The 25697-nt window shown below is 34.3% G+C and overlaps 2 protein-coding genes across 3 annotated transcripts in view; one reads left to right on the top strand and one right to left on the bottom strand.

Moving 5' to 3' along the window:
- Positions 1–1154: 1154 nt before the first annotated feature.
- Positions 1155–7914, bottom strand: LOC133183149 (cytosolic Fe-S cluster assembly factor Nubp2 homolog). Its single transcript, XM_061318100.1, has 9 exons — positions 7822–7914; positions 7610–7673; positions 5604–5687; positions 4994–5162; positions 3848–3939; positions 3689–3748; positions 3362–3567; positions 2545–2634; positions 1155–2418 (listed from the first exon to the last, which is right to left on the bottom strand). Exons 1-9 carry the CDS (start codon positions 7885–7887, stop codon positions 2299–2301), a joined length of 951 nt encoding a protein of 316 aa, XP_061174084.1. The 5' UTR covers positions 7888–7914; the 3' UTR covers positions 1155–2298.
- Positions 7915–8197: 283 nt separating this feature from the next.
- LOC133181581 (nucleolar protein 6-like) overlaps positions 8198–25697 on the top strand; it is a 39791-nt gene continuing 22291 nt past the window's right edge. Inside the window, exons 1-22 of one of the 2 annotated variants that reach the window (XM_061316102.1) lie at positions 8198–8294; positions 8652–8924; positions 9242–9358; positions 9444–9620; positions 10117–10285; positions 11044–11189; positions 11994–12149; positions 14218–14338; positions 15137–15300; positions 15679–15794; positions 16414–16585; positions 16783–16905; positions 17263–17414; positions 17692–17929; positions 19335–19449; positions 20110–20264; positions 20786–20949; positions 22097–22249; positions 23583–23680; positions 24036–24250; positions 24778–24993; positions 25278–25379. In XM_061316102.1, the coding sequence (XP_061172086.1) occupies positions 8280–8294; positions 8652–8924; positions 9242–9358; positions 9444–9620; positions 10117–10285; positions 11044–11189; positions 11994–12149; positions 14218–14338; positions 15137–15300; positions 15679–15794; positions 16414–16585; positions 16783–16905; positions 17263–17414; positions 17692–17929; positions 19335–19449; positions 20110–20264; positions 20786–20949; positions 22097–22249; positions 23583–23680; positions 24036–24250; positions 24778–24993; positions 25278–25379 (3357 nt within the window). In that variant the 5' untranslated portion in view covers positions 8198–8279. Of the gene's footprint in view, positions 8295–8651; positions 8925–9241; positions 9359–9443; positions 9621–10116; positions 10286–11043; positions 11190–11988; positions 12150–14217; positions 14339–15136; positions 15301–15678; positions 15795–16413; positions 16586–16782; positions 16906–17262; positions 17415–17691; positions 17930–19334; positions 19450–20109; positions 20265–20785; positions 20950–22096; positions 22250–23582; positions 23681–24035; positions 24251–24777; positions 24994–25277; positions 25380–25697 lie in introns of both variants that reach the window. The other variant, XM_061316101.1, reaches the window with a different exon arrangement.

Genomic DNA, 25697 nt, shown 5'->3' with positions numbered 1-25697 from the left:
AATAAAACGAGGCCCATGGGCCACATCGCTCACCAGACCACTTTGGCTAGGAGTATCAACCTATCCCTAAGGGGAGGGGGTGCATGATTTGAACAAACTTGAATCTACACGAATGGAGGATGCTACCATATTTCTTTGACAAATCAAGGCTTTAGAAGTTTTTGAAAAGATTTTTTCCAGGAAGTTTTATCTTCTATTGTGGCTCCACTCTACCCCCAGGGGTCATGATTTGAACAAACTTGAATTTACACTACCTGAGGATGTTTCCATATAAATATGACCAATCATGGCTTTGCTGTTCTTGAGAAGATTTTTAAAGATTTTTCCTAGGTATTCCTATGTAAACCTTTGATCGTCCATTGTGACCCCACCTATGCCTGGGGGTCATGATTTGAACAAACTTGAATCTACACTACCTTAGGGTGCTTCCATATATATATATATATAATTGTGGCTCTGCTGTTCGTGAAAAGATTTTTGTAAAGATTTTTCCTTTGTACTCGTATGGTAAATTTCGATGCTTCGTTATGGCCCCACTCTACCCCCGGGGGTCATGATTTGAACAAACTTGAATCAACACAACCTGAGGATGTTTCCACATAAGTTTCTTCTTTCCTGGCCCATTGGTTCTGGAGAAGATTTTTAAAGATTTTTCTTATGTATTCCTATGTAAAAATTTGATCGTCCATTGCAGCCTTGCCCTACCCCCAGGGGTCATGATTTGAACAAACTGGAATCTACAATACCTGAAGATGTTTCCATAAAAGTTTCATCTTTATTGGCCCAGTGGTTCTTGAGAAAAAGATTTTTAAAAGATGCCATTAATTTTTCACTAATTTGTAATTATCTCCCCTTGGAAGGTGTGGCTCTTCATTTGAACAAACTTGAATCCCCTTTACCTAAGGATACTTTGTGGTAAGTTTGGTTGAAAATTGTCCAGTGGTTCTTGAGAAGAAGTCAAAAATGTTAAACATTTACAGACGAACAGACAGACAGACAAAATGTGATCAGAAAAGCTCACTTGAGTTTTCAGCTCAGGTGAGCTAAAGAAGAGGGTGTATAATTAGGAATGAGAGGGAGTTTCTGTCCATAAGTACCTTCGCAAATAAAAAATGTAATCATTACTTTTTTCTTTATTAGGAATATAGCATAGGCATATTCATTCAGCAATACAAAAAACAAAACAATAAAAGCACACAATAAAATATGTAAATTAACAAAAATGTATATTATTAACATCAGAATTTAGCTTAGCACCAAAGAAATGACTATGTTGTACTGTTCTGCATTTTATTATAAAACTTAACATGCAACCCTCTAAAGTCCTACACTACATCTACAAGGAATTTATGTTTTGTATAAAACTTCAATCCAGCAACTTCTCTACTCCCTTTCAAAATTAGATCATCTATGTTTCTATCATACTCTGATTTAAAAACAGAAACAATTATTGTAACATTTAGCTTTGTTTTGACTTTTGTGTTAATTAATACACGTTATAGTATAAGTTGATTCCACACTTTTCAAAAGTTGTGTCCCTTAGTCGCCATCTCTGGGGAAAAACCCATAGAATCATCACAGTAGCCTTTGTAGTTTTCTGGTTTGTAACTTTGTCGTATGACTGGAAAAAAATCTGTTCCTCTTGTATATTGATTGCCCTAGGATGGGACTACCCATACATCGAAAGAAAAAATTTAACACAGTGGATTTATCAGAGCACACCCAAATGTTTGGTAGCATAAAGAGGAGAAATGTCTATGGTTGGAAATTATTGAATCCACACTTCTCAAAAGTTATGTCCCTTGACTGCCAACACCCATAGAATCCTGACAGTAGCCTTTGTAGTTTTCTGGTTTGTAACTTTGTCATTCGACAGGAAAAAATCTGCATCTTGTAGTTTGATAGCCCCAGGATGGGGCTATCCACACATTGACAGAAAAAATGTAATAATCACACTTTATCAAAGCACACGCAAATGATTGGTAGCATAAAGAAGAGAAACAGTGTTTTTTCCCTTTTGAATTTTTGGTTGACCCTGTAAAGGGATGCAACTTTTGCAAAGTGTGGATTGGACTATATCATGCAACACAATCTCTAGAACAGCATTTCTTCACTACTATCAAAACTTATGAATAATACCGAATAAAGATTACACTCTTGGCACCACAATCATGATCATCATTGTTCTTTGCCCAGATACCTAATGTGCCATTATTAAACATGTATCCCTGCTTTTACTCTCCATAATCACTGTTCATTAGCTGCCACAAGGTTTTAATACAGTCTCAAGCTGGGAGATCATGTTTTGTTGATCAGGTTCACAAGAGTTCTGGAGATGGCCATCACAGACTCCGTAACAGGGGATTCTGGGTAATCATCCAGGGGATTTTTGCCATTCTCACAGCATTCAGTTATCAACTTGAATGACAAATGAATATGATAATAAATGTCATGAAATATTGATCAGCTTCAATAGAGCTGACACAAGCATAAGGAAATGGAGTTTTAGCATTTGACTTTTTGAAAATTGATAAGATTACATACTGGATCCATGGGTAGCTGCCCTAAAACTGGGATACTATGGCTGCTGGCAAGGGAGGTAACTCCACTCCCAGGAAAGAGTTCAGACATTTCCTGACAGAAAAGAAAGACATTAAACACTGCAATCAAAATGTGATCAACAGAAAAATCCATGGAAAGCAGTTAACCAACTTTGTAAAACCACATAAAGCAACATCTTTCAAATGGCTAGTTGGATGGAGTTTAAAAGTGCAATATATGTTAACTAATAAACTTAATCTAGGCCTATAAGATTTAAATAAATCGTGTCTTTAAATCCCAATTATTGTCTTGAAACTTTCACAGCTGGCTCCATTTGTATATATTATATGGATGGTCATATCAAAATTAAGGATTTGGGACAAAATAGGCAACCATCTTCACAATCACTGGTCCTGAGTCAACATGTTGCCATTAGATCCCTGACAAATTTCATTGGATATCTTGCAGGCTGACTGCAGCGACGTCTTTCAGGAAAATTACAAATCTTGATTGTTTTTTTTTTATTTCAGAGTCTCAACCAATCACATTAAGCCTTTTGGTGATAAAGAATGCGTAACACGTGCATTTTAGGTGTCAACTGATTCCTCTCTGTTTGCATTATCTGTCTACTTCTATTTGATTGGTGTTTCTCAATGAGAGAAGCAAGCCCAAATAAAACGAATGAAATTTGTCAGGGGTCCAAGGCAACGTGTTGACTCAGGACCCCTGAGGTTGTTAGGCATGATAGGCAACTAGCCTGCTGCTCAGACTTGCCTTATTATTATAAGGCATTATAATACTTCTTGACAATAAGACTAACCTTACAGCATGGACAGACAAAGCCACCCATATTTTCCACAATCCCAAGGATAGACAAACCCATCTTCTTACAGAAACTTATTTCTTTTTTAATGGTTGCCATGGCAACCTCCTGAGGGGTGGTCACTATGATAGCTCCATCTGGTTTGACGTTTTTCAAAAGTTTGACAATTGCCATGTGTTCATCACTTGTTCCAGGGGGTGTGTCTAATCAATTTGAATAAAAATCAACAATAAGATTCTTATCAGAAGTTATATGTATGAAAATTTCACGATAATACTTTCTGAAGAAAGAATATATCACAAATTATGTCCAAGAAGTACTGACCACAAATTAGAAAATCTAATTTTCCCCAGAACGTCTCCTTCAAAAATCTTTTAATCAATCCTAAAATTTATAAAATATTAAGATCAGCTTTTAATTTCAGACAGAATTTGATTGGAAGCTGAGTGATGTCATGGACTATAAATAATTGTATTAGATTACCTGTCTTTCTTGGTCCTCGGAAAATGACTGACATTTTGTCAGATTCCAGGAGAGATCCCACAGACATAACCTTGATATCTCCATTAGGAGATCTAAAACAAAAAGTAATGTAGAGAGAGAGAGAGAGAGGGGTGAAAAATATTCAACAGAAAATTTGCAGAAATGATCAAAAAATATCATAATAGAAAATTTGCCGACATGATTTTAAAAAACAATGTACATGAATTGCATTACATGTATTCAGATGATTGCTCGACTTGTTTAGAATGAAAAATGAATAAGCATGTTCCATATTCAAAATCCGAAACCCATTTTTAACTTGATAATTTTGATAAAATGTTCAAATAAAAACCCCCAGCAATTCCATTTTCTTCATTAATAACAAGGGGCCCATGGGCCACAACACTCACCTGGGTCACTATGGCCCTTCTGTTCTTCATCAGCAGATTTTCCCTATTTTTATTCCTATGTAAAAATAAGTCCACATATTGTGGCCCCATCATACCCCTGAATCAAGGTTTGAACAAGCTTGAATGTTTCCATATACACATGACTCATCTTGGTTTTGCTTTAAAGATTTTCCCTATATATTTCTGCGTAAAACTGTGATTGCCCACTGTGGCCCCATCCTATCCCCCAGGGATCATGATTTGAACAAATTGAATTTACACTTCCTTAGGATGCTTCCATATAAACATGACTGATCATGGCTTTGCTGTTCTTGAGAAGAAGATTTTAAAAGATTTTTTTCCTATATATTACTATGTAAAATTTTGATTGCCCATCATGGCACTTGAATCTACACTAAATAATAATGCTTTCATGTATGTTTTATCTTTTCTGGTCCAGTGGTCATTGAGAAGAAGATTTTTAAAGATGCCATTAATTTTTCACTAATTCTTGATTATCTTCCCTTGAAAAAGGGCATGGCCCTTCATTTGAACAAACTTATATCCCCTTTATCCAAGAATGCTTTGTGGCATGTTTGGTTGAAATTGGCCCAGTGGTTCTTGAAAAGAAGTCAAAAATGTGATAAGTTTACAGACAACACACGACAGACAGATGCCAGACACTCTTCAATCAGAAAAGCTCGCTTGAGCCTTTGGCTCAGGTGAACTAAGAAGCACTGGCACTTGCAATACTTACATAAGAGGTTTCCATCCATACGGTGACTGTAAAATAGACTGGTGCTCCACATTTAAGAGTTTTGGTATACTGGGTCCACAAATATCTAGGTCAATCACACCCACTTTAGATGATTGACATTTAGCTAGAGCCAATGATAACAAGTACGCAACAGTTGATTTTCCAACACCTGCATGTAAAAGTCCAAAGTCACATTAATTTATGGAAGACATTTACAAAATCCTAATTCATTTGCAATCTTACCCTCTCCCCTTTTAATTTTGGAAATCTTCAGTTCTAAATATTTTGTTTTAGTTTATGTAATTCATGTACAGAGGCATCAGGATAATATTATGGGTGTACTCAGAATCAGGAACTAGCAAAGGTCCACTTAATTTTCCCATTTATTACATCAGAGTATTTTCCACTGTATTTTTAAGATATTATTTAATACTTTATCTCACATTTTAATTAAGATTTTTAATGTCAATTTAATTATATTACTTAAGGGATTTGGGTGTATCTCAAAAGGGGAGTAAGAAAATGTTGCATTGTAGAAATTATCTTTCTTGGTAAGCTGCTACAATATTTTGACATTGGTGAATCTTATTCTAGTTCTAGTATTTTGTACCTCCTTTCCCTGACAAAACAAGAATCTTGTGTTTTATGGCCCCCATCCTGATGTCTATCATCTCCTGATCTGGGTCCACCATGCCTACAAAAAAAAGGTTTAAATCTGTAGAGGAGATTTTTTGGGAGTTAAAAATTTAAAACTATGAATATTCATGGTTCTACATTAAAAGCTGATCTGGTGTATTTCTATATAAAAGAACACCTTTGTACACCTAAAAGGTAAGCTGATCTGGTATACCTCTGTAAAAAAAAAAAGTAATTGTACACCTAAAAGGTAAGCAATTTTGATTAAAAAAAAAAAAAAAACAAAAACAAACTGTATACAAAGAAGGATATTAGCACATCATTTCAAATGAAATAGTTTAACAATTTCTTTGGTGATAATTTTCAATTCAATGTGTAATAATTCTCATTCAAAATCAAAAGTGTCTATTGCATGTACAACCAGCAATATTCCATATTCCAATGTTGTAAAATTAATGCTTCCTAAAATACATGTTCAAGTCCCATAGTGGGGGTCATTTATGTGAAAAATATGGAAAAAATGTTACTTCATAAATTGACTGATGATCCAAAAGTCCATCAAACTAAATCCCAAGGTCTTTGGACAAGGTAAGGTATCAATATTGATCACTCAAGAAAACTCGTACCACAGTGGGTTGCCATAGATTGACTCAAGCAGACTGTACAAAGGTCAAGGTTACCAGAAGAGAAATGGGATTTTTTTGTTGGGTTTCATTGTGACAGTATATTTTTGCATCTTGGCAAGTATGTGAAAATACAAAACTCAGGTAACTGTCAAGGCCCTGGGGCCTCTTTTTTATTATCCATGTGCATGACTACATGTATATTCAAATTATTTAATTGTACTGTACATTTTTCTTGATCCTTAATTAATATTGAATTCTTAACAAAACCAATTGCAACATGCTAAAAATGAATTTTAACACTATATTCATTGAAATTCAATACAAGTGGAGTAAAAATGCAGGATGTTACCTATAAAACCAGACAGATGTTGTTTGTTTCTTTATTTTTGTTGTTTTATTTAAAAAAAAAATAGATGGCTCCATCCTTCCCAAAGTGTATTCCTGGCCATCACTATAAGACCTTGACCATTGAGATTTGCCCCTTGAACCAGACAAAGACCTGGCATATCTTTAGGTCATCATCAAAATATACAGTTCTTGATTTGAACCAAGGGTTCTAAAGTTGTAGTACAAAAATAAACTCACAATCTCATTGGTCAATGACCTCCACCTTCATTGCATAGACAGTGATCTTGACCATTGAAATGACCTTGAGTCAAGATCATGACACACCTTTAGGTCATGGACAACAACATACTCTCATTTTAACCTGGGCATTGCAATTAAGTGTTTCAAAGTTAATGTGGCCAAGACAATATTTTGTGACAGACGGGTGGCTAGTTTAAAAAGACAGACAGACAACCATACTAAAACCAATATTTCTCTTCCCATTAATATTGATGGAGATGGAATTAAAATACTGGATTCTTTTAATTAATAGCGAGTGGCGCAAGGCACCGCTCATCACTGCGAGCTCTTAAAGTAACGCCTGGGCGAAAGAAAATTTGGACTTTCCACACTGATCCAAACAAATTATGCTTTGCGAATTGCATCTCACTGCAAACTATTATCTCGCAATAGCAACAAAAGAATCAATTTGATTTAATGGATATTGCAGAAAAAACAGTAGATTAAAGATTTTTCATTAAAACTATAGTTTTATAGTACTGTTCAGGCTTCGATTTGGTAATGCAACTTACATACGACGTCATGTGACATCAGAGTCTAGACGTACCAAATGTCACATGCAATTTGTGAGAAGGCTGTAAATTAAAGCTGAATAGGTTACTGCGCTCGCCCTAACGGTCGCACCGTCAACATATTAATAAATAACAACATTTACATGTCTTGATCAAAGTTGTAGAATGTGTTTGAAAATTTTGTCAGATAAGATATGAACTTCAGTACGTGTTACCCTGGGCTCTGCACATTGCTTGTCCAGGACATCCTTCACATACCGAACTTCTACCAGCATCCTCCTTAAAAATATATCATATGTAGATTTCATTAATGATCAAAAAAGATGTGCCATCTCATTTAGTCAACAATACAATGTACAATTTGTACCAGAAAGAAAACTAATTTATTTGATGGCTTTAAGCAGTGCAAGAAAAACATAAAAATTACACTATTTGCAGGGCATTCAGTAAGCCTCTGGGACAGTGTTTCTTGGATATCTTTACTGGAATTCATCAAATTTTTGCTTTTTTTTCACCGGATATTAAGAATAGCTCGCTAATTTTAAAACCTTGGATTCCGAGAAACAATAGTCCGATAATGTGAATATGTAAAATTCATGATTTCATGAATTAATCAAACAATTTTTTTTAAAATACTGTATCACTTGAAACTGTTGTTAACTGTAGTTTAATCATCAATTGAAAATAATATGTGCAATCCTTGATACGTTTTGGATTGGATATTACAATGCTTTCAAGATGGCGACCTCCATAAGAGGACCATGCATTTTAGATTTACAAACAGTCGCAGGCTAATATTTTAGCTTAAAGTTCACATTTACTTTTTTGTTTTGTTTTGTTAGGAAATAGTACCGATTGCTTAGATTAATTGTAAAACAGTCTAAAATGAAAAGGAAGCAGGTACCAAGTCTTACTAGATCTAGTCATAAAATTATTGTATAACATTATCATAACATTTCCGAAAATAATATTAAAAAAAAATATCCGGATGTATTCACCCTATTTTTCTTTTGCAAGTTAAAAATTGCTTTTCATACAAAATGTCAATTTTAGGGATATATTTTGCAAGATCAAATTTCTAGTATGGATAGAGACTAATTGGCATATTTATATAGATGTAGCGAAGTTGAAACATTGTTTCATGTTTACCACTCTTATTTGATCTTGTAATTGTTAAACCATAGTTGAATTCTTGACCATTTTTTTATTTATGGTATTCACAATTCACTTTGTTAATGTCTTTAACGTAATTCAAAGAAACCTAGCGCCATGGCTGATGATGATGACAACACTGATGAGGTGTCAGGGTCAGAGGAAAGCTTTTCTGGGCAATCAGATACAGATGACAGCAGAGAAGATGATCTGAACAATGACCAAATAGAAACAAATAATGGGGAGGAGTCTGAAGAACCGCCTGAGAAAAAACATAAAATCTCAAAAAAAGACCTGTACAGACCCCCAACAAATGAAGAATTGAACCAGCTAAAGGAAACACAGTATCTGTTCCATTCCAGCTTGTTCAGACTGCAAGTAGGTGCTCTCTGTGTTTATGTGTGTTTTTTTTTTGGTCAATTATTTTTCGTCTAGTATGTTACATTACATTACAGTGTATTTTTGTACCAATGAAATACAGTTACCTGGCCAATTTTTTGTCATTTAATCCTTTTGCCATTTTTGATGTTATCCCAGGTTTAATAATCTTACTATTATTATAATGTTGGTATGAGGATTTGTGTTAATTGACCAAACCCATTCAAGTTTATTGGAGTGATCAAAGTAAGCATATAGATTAAGATTAACACACGAGTTATAAATGGGAGACAGATGCTGAGTTTTATGATTGACAGGTGAGTGAGCTACTAAAAGAGGTACAGGTGAAGGCCAAACGACAGAGACAGATAGAGGAGGCAGTGACGACTCTCACGCAGACGATTAAATCCCTCAAGAAAAGTGTCGAACATGAGGTACGAAGGAACCCTGATAACATTCTTTTGGAGTTTATGGCCAGAATTTTTCTTCCATACTCACATTAGCTTGTATGATTGACAGCTACAGTCACAGAAATGGCTGAAAAACATCCAAGTTCCCATACATCAGAATCCCCGAGGGGTAAAGGGGAGATTCCAGTTTATACCCCCCACAGAGATACTGACCACTGGGAGCTATGTGACGGGGACATGTATCAAACCTAATGTTACCGTGGACCTGGTTCTGGTTATACCCAAGGTAAATCAACAAAGTGCAGATGACTACAAAAAATCAGATAGAAATTTTTTTTCATAAGGTTATAGGTTATATGCAATGTATATGTACTTTACAATATGATAATTTCCCAAGATATTCTTAATTCAAAGTCATAGTACAATAAGATGTTCTTATACAGTTAAACAGCATACATTACCAGGAGTTCTGAATGGATATCAAATGATGTGTTTTTAAAGAAAAATCAACAAAAATATAGATTCAGTTGACATTTCCTCATAATTTGATTCAGAGGAGGTGTACATATTACCAGGCATCATAAAATCGCACAAAGGTTCTTCAATTATTGGAAATCTTAAATTGTACAGGGAATAAGAAAGTAAAGTTCAAAACTATGTTGCGTATGTCCTTAAAAGTAGTTCTGAATCAGATAATTACGTGTAAATGTGATTATTATTAATTTACATGTTTTTCTGTTACATACATGTACACTTACACAATTGAATTTCTTGCTTTATAGGAATCCTTTCAAGAAAAAGATTTCATGAACCACCGTTATCTCCGAAAGAGAGCAATCTATTTAGCTGTAGTTGCCAAAAGGTTACGAGAGATTCATGGGTTGCAGGATTTAAAGTACACATATCATAATGGAAATTCACTTAAACCCAGCCTTGTCATCAATTATCAAGGTAATGTTGCTTTAATTAGAGTGATGCAAAAAGTATGGGTATCAAACACCTTTTTGTGGAATTATTGTTGAGCTACTTTTCATTGTAAATTACAATAGATTGTATTAATGAAACAGTATTGCATTTATCATGTAATAATTAATTTAATTAGATCTTACATGTACATTGTATTTACTCAGAAACAAAAATCAAAGGTGATTTACAATGTACTTGAAAAAGCTACAGTTGCAAATGTTTAAATAGTGTTGTTATTTTTCAAAGCATTCAGATATCCTGCAATTGAGTGATGATGTTTTACTTATGACTGTGTATGAAATGTGAGATTGTACAGGTAATAAGGTAAACCTGTCTGTAATTTTACAGGTGATGAAGGTAAGCCTGTCTGTAATTTTACAGGTGATGAAGGTAAACCTGTCTGTAATTTTACAGGTGATGAAGGTAAACCTGTCTGTGATTTTACAGGTGATGAAGGTAAACCTGTCTGTAATTTACAGGTGATGAAGGTAAACCTGTCTGTGATTTTACAGATGATGAAGGTAAACCTGTCTGTGATTTTACAGATGATGAAGGTAAACCTGTCTGTGATTTTACTGGTGATGAAGGTAAACTTGTCTGTAATTTTACAGGTGATGAAGGTAAACCTGTCTGTGATTTTACAGATGATGAAATTAAACCTGTCTGTAATTTTACAGGTGATGAGGGTAAACTTGTTTCTAATTTTACAGGTGATGAAGGTAAACCTGTCTGTGATTTTACAGGTGATGAAGGTAAACCTGTCTGTGTTAACATCTCAGCTGTACCAGAGGATGGGGTATTTAAATTTAATCGATTCCACATCACAAAGAATAATGTACGTTATCATTGGTTCACGGAGGGAGAATCCAGGGATGCAGAATCAGGTGACGTTATTTACATATTAAAGTGTAGAAATCTTCTGTGCTTGTCATATAATGTAGAAATCTTCTGTGCCTGTCATATAATGTAGAAATCTTCTGTGCTTGTCATATAATGTAGAGATCTAATGTTTCCTGTCATATAATGTAGAGATCTTATGTTGTCTGTCATATAATGTAGAAATCTTCTGTGCCTGTCATATAATGTAGAAATCTTCTGTTGTCTGTCATATAGTGTAGAGATCCTCCATTGTCTGTCATATAATGTAGAGATCTTTGGTTGTCTGTCATATAGTGTAGAGATCTTCTGTTGTCTGTCATATAATGTAGAGATCTTCTGTTGTCTGTCATATAATGTAGAGATCTTCTGTTGTCTGTCATATAGTGTAGAGGTCTTCTGTTGTCTGTCATATAGTGTAGAGATCTTCTGTTGTCTGTCATATAGTGTAGTGATCTTCTGTTGTCTGTCATATAGTGTAGAGATCTTCTGTTGTCTGTCATATAATGTAGAGATCTTCTGTTGTCTGTCATATAATGTAGAGATCTTCTGTTGTCTGTCATACAATGTAGAGATTTTCTGTTATCTTTCAAACAATGTAGAGATCTTCTGTTGTCTTTCAAACAGTGTAGAGATCTTCTGTTGTCTGTCATATGATATAGAGATCTTCTGTTAACTGTCATATAATGTAGAGATCTGTTGCCTGTCATATAATGAAGAGATCTTCTGTTGTCTTTCATAATACATATAATGTAGAAATCTTCTGATGCCTGCCTTTTCTGGAGTGTACCTAACTTTTCCACATTTTTTAGGCGAGACATTTGCCACTCCATTCTACAACAATACAGTGCTACAGGACTTAACAATGACAGAAAACACAAGCTTCCTAGAGAAAACACTGGGCACTTCACAGAGCATTAAAGATGGAGTAACTCTCCTCAAAGTCTGGCTGCGACAGCGGGAGCTCTCCATTGTATGTATCATTAAGATATTAACTACATTATATTTACCTTATTGCATATTAGCACAAAAAGGAATGTGTAATTGCAATATCTACAAATTAATCCTAGAATTAAGATATTTCAAAATTAAGCAATCTTTTTTTGTCAAACTTTAATCAAAGTTTCTATAATATGTATCTTCCGATAATAGAGAGCAGTGGTTAGGATCCAACACATAAGAGGCTTACAAAACAGTGAGAATTAATAGCGATTCTCTGTAACCACTTAAACTTCTTTGCCACGCATGGTCACCGATTTTGATGAAACTTTGCCCATTATTACAACTTGACACCAGAAACATATATCAAATAAAATTTCGTTGCTATGTGTCTTGGTTGCCATGGTAACAGCCAGAAAAGTTGAAAAAATTGAGATTTTCAGCTACTTTGAATCTTTATTAAGCCTAAATAAAGATGAAGAAAAACAAACCAACTATTCTCACAAAAACATGACACCTTGTTGCCACTTATGCTATAAAGAAGCTACTTAGAATTTATCTCTAGGTAAGTGGTAACCATGGGTACATTTGGAATACATTTAAGATGCTGAAAAATGCTGAAAAACGCTCAATATTCACTAATGATAGTTGTAACATGATCAAACTCAATCAACAACCGAAGAAAAACAATAAAAATATTTGACCTTAAGTTATTAGGTATTGGCAATATTATTCTAAAAATAACTTTCCTGGTTGCCATGGTAACACAGTGTTACCATGCAAAATCTGTTGCTAAGATTGGGTTAGTGCTACTATCTTCAGGAAAAACAATAATATTCATGACTGGCACATATACATCCTTAGGACCTTGCAACATCAACAACATAAGAAATGTTTGGATTAATTGTTACTTTGCAGTGTAACCATGGAAACAACGTACCAGTTGTTTAAAGTGATATTTTTTTGCTGCTTTAGGAATTTACTTACCTTTTAATCAAGAAACGTATCATTTGACCTACTTTGAATAGTACTTATCTGGTAGAACTAAAGTTGAATATCATATATTGATAAAGTTTGTTGAAAAATACAACACTGTTGCTATGGTTACCAAGTAGGGAAAATGTTCGATTTTGTTAATTTTATATCAATATTAAATCCTATGTCCCAGCTTTTTGCATCCAGTTAGAGAATGGGTGGCAGTCAAAATTGAAAGTCAGGTTAGTTGTTCATATATATCAATCATAAAAGTTTTGGGAATCTACATACAAGGGTACGTATCCAAGGAAACAAAATATTTTTCAGTTTTTTATGCATATTTTTTCGACTAATTTCCATAGCAACGCTGTATTTAAAGATTTGAATTTGAATTTTTTGAAATGTGAAAATTAGGGTCGCACCAGCGCCTTTAAAAATTGAACATCAGTTATATAGAAATATGCTTTTTAAAAAGATAGGATAAGATTAAAACACTAAGAGAGTAAATTTAAAATCCCTTTATGGTATTAAAACCATGGCAACCATTGCCAACCTATAAGAAATATCATATTTCGTCCTTGGTGTATGTTTAAAGGATCTCTTGTCTATTATTTGCTTGCATTTCAATCTATAATTGTTTTTATTCTTTAGTGTATGACTTCATAAAATTAAATGAACAAAATTATTACTTTTGAATATTTTGTTTCCATAGTAACGTATGTAATAGTTGATTTACCAAACATGTTCATCATGCATTTAAGACATCAGGCCTTAAACTTTCAGAAACAGTCATTGCCACTTGTTTGCTTTGCTGCAAACGTTAACTGTGGGACTCTGAACATGTTGAAAAATGCCATTTTTCAAACTTTAGGACATGTTGCTATGGTAACCATGACACGTAGCAACCAATTTTTGCCTGATTTGAGTTTACGGTATCAAAGACTTTTATCATAGAGAGATTGGAGAAATTCTGAGACTATGCGTGCCACAGCTCCTATATAAAAGTTAAAGTCATTACAGAGAATGGCTCTTAAAACCTTTGAAAACAAAGTACATGCACATATAATGACAATCAAATAACATTAATGTAATCTTAAGTGTTTAAAAGTTTGATGTATACATTTCAGGGATCAGGAGGTTTTTCGGGCTTTATAATTTCAATGTTTGTGGCATATTTAATCTCTCGACATAAAGTGAATCAACTGATGAGCAGCTACCAAGTCATGCGGAATGTCCTCCTCCACCTCAGTAAATATGTCATTATCATTGTTAACACACCCCTCCACCTCAGAAAATATATCCCTGTCATTGTTAACACACCCCTCCACCTCAGTAAATATATCATTGTTAACACACCCCTCCACCTCATGGATATGTCATTGTTAACACACAGCTCCACCTCAGTAAATATGTCATTGTTAACCTACTCCTCCACCTCAGTAAATATATCATTGTTAACAGACCCCTCCACCTTATGGATATGTCATTGTTAACACACCCCTCCACCTCAATAAATATATCCCTGTCATTGTTAACACACCCCTCCACCTCGGTAAATATATCATTGTTAACACACCCCTCCACCTCAGTAAATATATCATTGTTAACACACCCCTCCACCTCATGGATACGTCATTGTTAACACACCCCTCCACCTCAATAGGTATATCCCTGTCATTGTAAACACACCCCTCCACCTCAGTAAATATGTCATTGTTAACCTACTCCTCCACCTCAGTAAATATGTCATTGTTAACACACCCCTCCACCTCAGTAAATGTTATTGTTAACATACTCCTTCAGCTTGGTAAATATTGAATTCATTCTCTTCTTTCTAGTATTCAGTTATTTATCATGAGGTGTAAGATAGTCTTTTGGAAGTGTAAAGGATCATAACAAATTGATTAAATACATATACATGTAAAATATAAATGAATAAGCAAATGCATGTATTAAACAATTTTCTTTTTTAATGTACCATTAAAAATATTGAAAAATGTGTATTTCATGCTTGAAAAATTCCTTTTAACACTGTCCCCATTTCAGCTCAAACAGACTGGACAAAGGAGCCATTGACCATCTGTTCGACCTTTGACCCCAATGACCAGCCTGATCCTTGTTTGTTTTATGAACACTTTAGTGTGGTATTTGTGGATGTCACTGGTTATGTTAACCTGTGTTCTGATGTCAGTAGGGGCCTGTATGACAGGGTATTAATTTTATTTTTAAACCTTTCTAACATCTTTTTAAAAGTGAAATTGGACACACTTTGTAATTGTAATGAAACTTTACAGCAAACTTCATTTCATTTACCTTTTATGTGAAAATATTTTAATCCACTAGATAACTGCAGAGAGTTTAAATCTGTCAGTATAAGGACTATATTCTGTAATGCCCAATACCTGTGGCATCATGATAGACAAAAAATGCCAATTGCATGTATTTGTCTCCAATCCATTACATCATTTGTTTATTCATATTTTTAATACAATCTATGCAATTGTTCACATTTCAAGAGATATTCAAAATTTGACTACATGAGTTATGGATCCAGGAATATGCTTTTACAGTACATAGTTCTTTGACAGGTAAAACAGGAAGCGGGCCTAGCCATTAAGTTTTTGGAAAACCATTCATTGGACAGCTTTACTGCACTGTTTATGACACCGGTGGACTTCCTCAGGAAGTTTGACATCACATTTCAGTAAGTACATCTGCAATAACAACAAAATAAGAACAAGAAATTTATTCACATATGTATTTACATGTCCTTCCGTAAGTTATACAATGAATATAACTTTGGAATAAGTACAGTATAACCCCCTCCCCCCCCCCCCCCCCCCCCCCCCAGAAAAAAAGGGGGATCATATGCTGCATATACAGGCGCTTGACCATAACCTAGAAACTGCTCTTAAATATTTGCCAAAATTCTTACAGACTTGTAGTCTGGTTAACAGCAGATTCTGCCAAGTTTGTCTTTTAATTGAAACAAATTTAAATGAATTAAATACTTATACTTTAAAAGTATTCTTGATAACTGCTATGGGATATGCTGCTCAATAAAAGTAAAAACGAAAGAAAACAATTCAGAATTAGCTCATACATAAATACAGTAGCTGTTGTACATACACATTTAAAGTATTAGATTTTCAGTTTAGTTTTAGGAAAATTAACAGTATATCAGTGCATCAGCACGGTATAAAATATGTTAGCTGAAACTTTACATGGTTATTCCGAAATCAGAAGTGGCAGAAATACACATACTGTACATTCACATTTACATGTATAAATGCATCATGTTTGACAACAAAATTTTTTTTCAGCATCCAAAATATTTCAAAGAAAGAAGTGGAGAAATTACAGAAGGAGGACAAATATGTAGATTATGGTGGGAACTTTGTTCTGGCACTAAAGCCTGACATCCATTCATTGTTATGTCAGGGGCTTGGAAAGAGGGTGTCAGTTGTACAATATCGGCAGTTCCAGGTACCACAGGTAATCTCCATTTAAATGATGTCTCAGAGCCAAAATGATGTACATGGGAAAGTTCATATGAAGTCTTGTGTATATTTTGTTCGAGAAAATTAGTGAAGGAGTATTGTATGATATATGATTGTCAAGAGTAATTGTCAAGACTATTTATCTTAAAGACTTGCTTATATTTCACAAAATCCAAATTTCTATGTTTCTAGTGGGATATCACATGTAATCCACCTAGCTATGAGTCTGCTGATCCTGTTATGGTTGGTCTGCAGTTAAACCCCGAGTGTGCCTTCAGTGTTCTGGATAAGGGACCCCCAGCAGACTCAGCAGAGGTTTGAATTACGATTTATTTTCAGATCAATCAGTCCCCTCAAAGAAAATTACAATCTACAGTTGAAATTTTCTATCAGGACCCATAAATCAAACTTTATTATATGCACAGTGTAACTAAACTTTGATATATATGCATATGCACCTTATGTACACCTTTGTTATCCCCATGCAACGAAGTTGGAGGGGATATAGTAACACGCTTGTGTGAGGGGAGGGGGGGAGTGAGTGTGTGCTGAACAGAAGTTATCAGAAGTTATGCAAGTAATATTTTATATCTGAATTGTAGTGCTCTTTTGCAAGGAGATGCTCGGTTTTGCAATGCTTTTGTTTTATAATACTCTGTTTTGTCTTTTTAGGCCAAGGATTTTAGGAGTTTTTGGGGAGAGAGGTCAGAGTTACGTCGATTTAAAGATGGCAGCGTTTGTGAGGCAGTGCCATGGACAAAGAGGGCGGTTTTGTCAGAAAAAAGAACTGTGTGTTGTAGAATTGTACAACACGTCTTAGAGAGGTGGGGTAGATATTGTGTTTTTTTTATTTCATTGGAATTCAAACGACATATCATTATGTAATTAAATCATCTGAAATCATTTTAATTAAATCATTTTCATTTTTCCCACAAAATAAGATCAAATACAATTTCAAAAATTTATTTACATGTAACACAAGAAACAGTGATGGTAAAGTAATTTCAATACATGTACCTGGTACTTATATTTATTACAATACGGTGCAATATTGCTGCTAAGTATCTTGATAAATCATATACATGTACTTTTCTTTGGCAGACATACAGGACTCAAGTCTGAGTCAGTGAAATGTTTTGTAAATCAGTTGGATCCTATGTTACAATACAATATAAACAACAACTCCGGTGATGGAGATGTGTATGGGACAGGCGAGGAGCAACATAATGATGTGATACAGAAGTATGATGAGCTTTGTAAACTGCTGAGGAACCTTAAAGATCTGCCATTATCAATTAACTCAATACAAGGCTCAGCACCAGTGTTCAGGTATACAGAGGTAAGGCTCAGCACCAGTGTTCAGGTATACAGAGGTAAGGCTCAGCACCAGTGTTCAGGTATACAGAGGTAAGGCTCAGCACCAGTGTTCAGGTATACAGAGGTAAGGCTCAGCACCAGTGTTCAGGTATACAGAGGTAAGGCTCAGCACCAGTGTTCAGGTATACAGAGGTAAGGCTCAGCACCAGTGTTCAGGTATACAGAGGTAAGAGTTCTCTCAGTCCAATGAAGAGAACTGACGACTGACTGACTGACTCAGTGTTCATATACTGTATAGGGGATTAATTTCACGGGTTGTAATTTTCAGGTTTTTCTCTCCTCTGACACGATCACGGTTTGTTGAATTCGCGGAATTATATATTTTATATAATAAAAGTTATCTCCTTGTCTATATCCGTTTAATCCATAGCATGATCAGTGTTATGTATTCACTTCACGAACAGCGGGGTAGGTTTGATTAAAATAGTTAAGATCTAATAATTGACAATTAATTAAAACAAGTGCGGTGATTAAATGTCCTTGACTATAAACATCGAGTGACTTTCCTATATGTTATTACGATGGGTGCATATACACGTCAAGATCTTCTTTCCGTAGGGATAAAAAATCGCGGCGAAAAAAAAAACACTGGACAGTAATAAATATGTTAATGTAGGTCGACGAAGTAATATCCTTCCACATCTTCAGCAAGTTCGATAGTTATTAGAGTGATTTTTTAAAACCAAAATGTCGATAAAAACTTATACGCATGATATTGCAGGTAACAAATACACGTGGTAACATTAGTTAATAATTAGTTAAATACGGGTAATCAAACCCATGGCCCATGTGTTTTGATTGATAAAACATGTAGCGTTGGCTATTAAAACAGCTTTTTAACAAATACATGTTATTATCTGCTGATTTGAATTAAAGTTAAGAGTGAAAATTAAAATAATTGAATGACAAGTACTACTCGTAATTACTGAGTGAAGGCCCATGCACTGCATGTATATATACCTATTGTAGTATATTCTAAAATTTCCAAATAAAAATTGGAAGTTATTGAAAACTTATTCACTGTTTCTTGAATTCACGGATTTATTAACACCGTGAATATAGCGAATATTAACACCGCGAGTTATTTTCCCCCTATACAGTACTGTGTGTAACTTAACAAAAAAAATACCTAGTATTCATGGTTTTAATTTTTATTGAAATAAGTTGTAAATGGAAATGTGCATGTACCTGTACATGTGTAGAAGGGTTTGTGCTTTAGACAAAATTCATACAGGTAATGTTTGAAAATCTTATTTCCAAACTAAATCTAAAATTACATGAAGAGTATCATTGTCAACAACAAATTTGTAGAGATGCCTGTTTTTACTCTGGGTTTACTCTCCTGGTGTCTCTATGTCACTCTATAGGTGTTTCCACCTTTACCAGCTGTGTGTGACAAGGCAAATAAAATGGAGAAGAACAAACGAGACTTACCAGAGAATTATGGCAAGCACTGTCCTGACTTTGTTATGTCACTCAAAGGTAAAACAAAAACTTTACTGTAGATTCCTAAATATATGCGAGGAATTGATGATCGCGTAATTTTGCAAGAAGCACCACTTGCGAAATAAAATTACTTGCTTTTATTTTTATGGTGCTGAAATCCATGTAAAATCACTTGGTCAACTGTCCATTCGTGAATTATTATTCTCACGATTTGACGTTAAATGGTATTTCGCGATAAAAAGAACTTGTGAAAAATAAGGAATCTACAGTATACCTATTATGAAAGTTGTCCTGATCACATAATCGAGTCTCTTAAAAGTACAAGGTGACTTCCTCTCTCTTTTGATTCTTTGTGCCATGAATGTGTGTTTTAATTAAAGATTAAGCTGGTTTTAATCACTGTACAAGTACTGCATGTCTAAGTTTGTAAATATAACATATTCTATAATTGTTAAAATTGTTGTACGGTTGTATTTTGGATCAAAAGTTCCATTTGAGGTTGTTCTAAGCCTGAGACCTTTAAGAGGAATGCTTGAACATGTACTTGTGTTTGAAAATGATGTCTTTATCTTTCTGAGCAGCAGTTCAAAATTGTACAAGAATTCTATTTCTGAAAATTGTCATTTCTACAGAAAATTGTCTGCAATTTTTAAATTCGAATGATTATAAATCTGAATGATTCCTGGATTGTTCCAGTGGTCTGTTTGTTGGAGGGCAGTGGTAAATGGCCAGAAGAGAAGAAACCATTTAACCGACTGATGGCCGCATTTCATATTCAACTGGCAGAGTCACTAAAAGCTCACTATGGATTGGCAGTATCCGTGTATCCACGGCACATTGATGTTGTCAAGGTAAACAAAGCTCACTATGGATTGTAAGTATCCATGTATCCACATCACATTGATGTTGTCAAGGTAAACAAAGCTCACTATGGATTAGCAGTATCAGTGTATCCACGACACATTGATGTTGTCAAGGTAAACTGAATCTCTCTTACAACTTTAGAAATGGTAGCTTACTTTTAGCTGTGAATTACTTGAATCAGTATTTTTAGCTTGTTTTCTTATGTCATGTGGTTTATTTTAGGTAAATTAGTATTTTTGCACTTTCTATGCAATCATTACTAAACTTGATTAACACTAAAATACATGACTGTTTTAAAAAATCTTGGATAAAAATATTATAGTTATGTATATGGATAACAAACACTCACAATATTTTTTTATTGCTTTGAGTGACTTATATTCTGCTTGGTTTAAAATATATGTACCTATATGTTTATAAAAATAAATGAAAACAATATTTGAATTACTGTTGAATCAGAAGGAATTATTTTAGCACAAACTGATTTCCTTTTGACTCCACTTTTCAGGATAATTATGTATTCCGCATTGTTCTGGGCTACACACGGGAGATAGCTCTGAGTAAGATGATTAAGACACCAGAGGGCATGGTAAAATACAAAGATAACGAGGAAGCTCTGGCTCTAGAGAGGGAAATACAGAGTCTACCCAGGCTCACAAGTACTCTACATGGGTAATTATACTCACAAGTACTCTACATGGGTAATTATACTCACAAATACTCTACATGGGTAATTATACTCACAAATACTCTACATGGGTAATTATACTCACAAATACTCTACATGGGTAATTATACTCACAAATACTTTACATGGGTAATTATACTCACAAGTACTCTACATGGGTAATTATACTCACAAGTACTCTACATGGGTCATTATAGTCACAATACTCTACATGGCTAATTATACTCACCAGTACTATGCATGGGTAATTAAACTCACAAGTACTCTACATAAGTAATTATACTCACAAATACTCTACATGGGTAATTATACTCACAAGTACTCTACATGAGTAATTATACTTACAAGTACTCTGCATGAGTAATTAAACTCACAAGTTCTCTACATGGGTAATTAAACTCACAAGTTCTCTACATGGGTAATTATACTCACAAGTTCTTTACATTGGTAATAAAACTCACAAGAACTCCGCATGGGTTATTAATTAAACTCACAAGAACTCTACATAGGTATTAAACTCACAAGTTCTCTACATGGGTAATTAAACTCACAAGAACCCTACATGAGTAATTATACTCACAGTACTCTACAGGGATAAATATATTTAGGAGTACTTATGAATACATAACAATACTCTCACACAAATACTCAACTTGAATAATTATACTCAGAAGGACTCTTCATGCCATTAAGTAATTATACTCACAATATTTTGAGTAATTATATTCACAAGTACCTTTTACTGGTAATTATACTTACAAGTATTCTATATTGTGATGATTATATTAATCTTGCACTCTATTTCATTGGAAATATATTTGTAAACACAAAGATAATTACACTCACAGTCCTGTACATGTATAATAACAATGTATATGCACCTACACACTAATGCACATTGGAGAAGATTGTACTCATTAGTAATCTAAATGGACTATTCTCACTAGTACTTTTATGTTCACGACAGATAGTTATATTCACAAGTTATCAACAAGGCATATCATGTAAATGCTATAATACTCTATAAGACAGTAATTGTAAATTCCATACTCCATGTATGTGAGTGCATTTAAGATTTTACTATATTTTGTTTCATCACTCTGTAACTATTCTTTATTGTGACTTTCACAGTGTTCAGCAGCTCCATGCATCATTTAGTTCTACTGTGAGGCTGGCCAAGCGATGGTTGTGTTCTCAGCTATTGACTGACTTTGTGTCAGATGAAGCCATAGAAATTATCACGGCACACCTATATCTTCACCCAGCTCCTTATACACCTCCCAGGTAAAGCCCCTTATACACCTCCTAGGAAAAGCCCCTTATACACCTCCCAGGTAAAGCCCCTTATACACCTCCAAGGTAAACCACTTACACACCAATCAGGTAAACCCCTTATACACCTCCCAGATAAAGCCCCTTATAGACCTCCAAGGTAAAGCCCTTATACACCTCCAAGGTAAACCCATTACAGTCAAACCTGTATTAAGCAGTCACCTGCGGGAACCATTAAAAGTGACCTTTATAGAGAGGTGACCTTTGAAAAGAGGTTCATCTTTTTTTCAAGAAAAATTCTATTCCAATTCATGTAAGTTCTGTGTTTTAAAATACTACATCATAGAATATTAAAGAAAGATGTGTTTTGGACATCAATGGTCTCAGTTAGATTTTTTTTGTTTAAATTTAAATAGTCTCAAGATTAAGTTCAAGCTAAATTTGATGACTCCAACAAAAAATATATTGAATATAATAGGGCATTGCATTAATTACCTTGGTTTCTCAAAGTTCTTGATCTCTCAAAGTGAATCTCCTGTCCCGATTTTTTCTCCTATATATATAACTAAGCAATTTTACTCTTGATTTCTTGAACTCTCAGACTCCTGAAACCCTTGATCTCAAGAAGTCAAAATACAGTTTCATACTGTATATTCAATTGTAATTTACTCTCATTGCCTCAAGGTGGCTAAATGTATGCATGCTTGACCTAGTTAGCACCTATACCTGGACAACAAAATGGCTTCAGGCACAGTCAAGCAGGATGTGTACCAAGATGGGTTTTTTTTTCATGTTGCTGCACAGAGACAGCAAGGTGACAATACATGTACTTATCAACAAATTATCACCTACACTTAAAATAATTAATATCAAATGAAGATAATTTGGAAAAAGCAATGTATCAAAGTAAAAATGAATTGAATATTTTATTGCTTTTTGTGAGCGCCCGTGACTGTGGCAATTAACTATGTGTACATAAAACGAGCTCAAATGAATATCAGATATGCCTCTATTTATGTAAATATTTTATAGCAAAATCAAAATGCATAGGAATATCAATGATGAAGTACACATGTAATTTAAACATCCTTGTGAATGAGAATAATTTTTAGACTAATTTTAAAGCCATTCAAGTAACCTGGAAATTTCTGCACTCTTGAACTTGAGGTTTTTCCATGGTCAGTGTATGGAGAGTCACCTGTATATTATTTCTTCTCTTAATCTTACATGTCTAAAAGATTGACAGTTACAGTTATTTCCTTTGATTACTTGTGTGTTTCTGCCGTATCTGTACCCCATGTCTGTGAAATCTTAAGTTATATCAGTAAATTTTTGTCATCAACAGCACCCCAATTGCGGGTTTCCAGAGATTTCTGTACTTGGTTGGATACCATGACTGGAAAGCTAGTCCTTTACTTGTCAACCTAAATGATGAATTTACAGGTAGGGACATCTCCAGATTGAAAAGTGTCAACAGCTTCTTTTTATGTTTTCTTTGAAGTGAGATGCATTCTTTAACTTGCCATAATACTCTTAGAAAAACTTAATACAGCTTTTAAATATTTATCTGTTGTATTTTTACTAATTTGGAATTTATTAGTTAAACTAGTGCATACCTTCATTATAAAATTCTGTAACTATTTTCTTTATATGTTTTGAGTTCATTGTTCATGTAACTGTGATAATTTATACAACATACATCATTTCTTCCAATGTCTCTACATTTTTGTAAACATTGTCTCTGTGAAATTATCATCAACATAAAAGTCTATGGTCCCTTTTTGTAATTTTTCTGTAGATGAAGATCTGAAAGAGATTCCCTCCCGATTCCACAAGGAGCGATCTTCTCGTCCTCTTATGTTCCTGTCTACGCCGTATGATAAACACAATTCCTATTGGACAAGGAAGTCACCCAGCACCCCCATATTGCAGAGACTGGTTCTCCTAGCACGGGAGTCACTGAGTGTGCTCAATAAACTAGTACAAGAAGGTGGAGATGATTCTAACTTCAAGGTATAAAAAAAATTAGAATGGGTAATTCATATTATTTACTGTATAAAACAGTAATTTACGAATCTTTTTTCACTTTTTAGCTTGATAAAAAAAACACATAAGTTTAGCATATTTCCTAACCAGCATCCCTGTCTAATAGCTCAAGATTTGTTGACAGTGGAATGGACCAAAACACCCTTGGCACAGACAGGGTTTACATTAACTGACGGGAGAAAAAATTACATGTATATCTCAAAGTATTTAAAAGGGTATAAACTAAGATCCCAATCAAAGAAAATGATTCAGATGACACTAACTGACTTTCTACATGTAAACATAGCTTGTATGTCTTTATAATTTAAATTTAATTTATTATATGTAAAGTTTTAAGTGTTTGCTGTTAATTTGGAAAATTAATTTTTTTGCTTTTAATTTGGAAAATTAATTATTTTTAGATGAATAATATACAATGACTTTCAGTGCAATGCCATGTGTTTTAATATAGTGGGTTTGTTTATCTGCTGAAAAATAATTTGGTATCTCTCCAGCAACTATTTCGGCCTTTCTTGGATATGTATGACATCATCATTCACCTGACATGGAAGCAATCACCACGGCAACATGAAGCCTTACAACCAGAAAACAGCCATCTTCCTTCAAACTTACGAAAGTATGTCCACAAAACAACTGTCACTGGAGACAAGCTCGAACATTTCCCTGTGTACGACTACGATCCTCCACGATTGTACTGGAAGGAATTAAAGGTGATGAAGGATTATTTACATTTTAAACATTGATACTGAGGAATAAAAACATATCTGTATTAAGCACTAGAGACAACTCAGATCTGTACTTGTATAATCTTATGTCAGACCCGAGTAATCACCTTCCTACATGTAGTGTGATACTTGGCCAATCTGATTAAAATCAGATCTTTGATAGCACATTATGAGATTACTTGCAGTTGCTCCTGTTATAAAATGTACGTGAAGCTTTACACCTATAATTAGGATACACTTTATCGAGTTTATCCGATTATTTACTCTAGGAGATGTATGGAGACTTTGCCTTGTTTTTCTATGACAAATACGGAGGGAAGTACATAGCAGTCTTATGGAAGCCAACAGCCTTCACTCCAAAAGATTTCAAGGTCAGCAGTACTCATTGTTTAGATAAAGATAATATTGTATATAAACATGTAAACATACAAATATTTACACAATAACAGAACTCAAGTATAGTTATAGTTTACTAACCCAATCCTTGGCAAAACTTTTTACTCATGATAAATGTTCAGAGAGTATGTACATTTTGTAACATTATACCCATTGTGTTGGTGGCAATTCATGTTTCTAGCTCACCTGAGCAATAAACTCAAATTAGTTATTTTGATCAATATTTGTCCAGTATTATGTGCATTTACTATATGTATTCTGTATATATTATGTATATATATACAAGTATGTTC

This window comes from Saccostrea echinata, unplaced genomic scaffold, assembly GCF_033153115.1.
Source record: "Saccostrea echinata isolate AGI-Se365-2 ecotype Australia unplaced genomic scaffold, CSIRO_AGI_Sech_v1 ptg000009l, whole genome shotgun sequence".
Classification (NCBI taxonomy): Eukaryota; Metazoa; Mollusca; class Bivalvia; order Ostreida; family Ostreidae; genus Saccostrea; species Saccostrea echinata.
The sequence above is the reverse complement of the archived record's forward strand: the minus strand, read 5'-3'. Positions and strand labels throughout refer to the sequence as shown.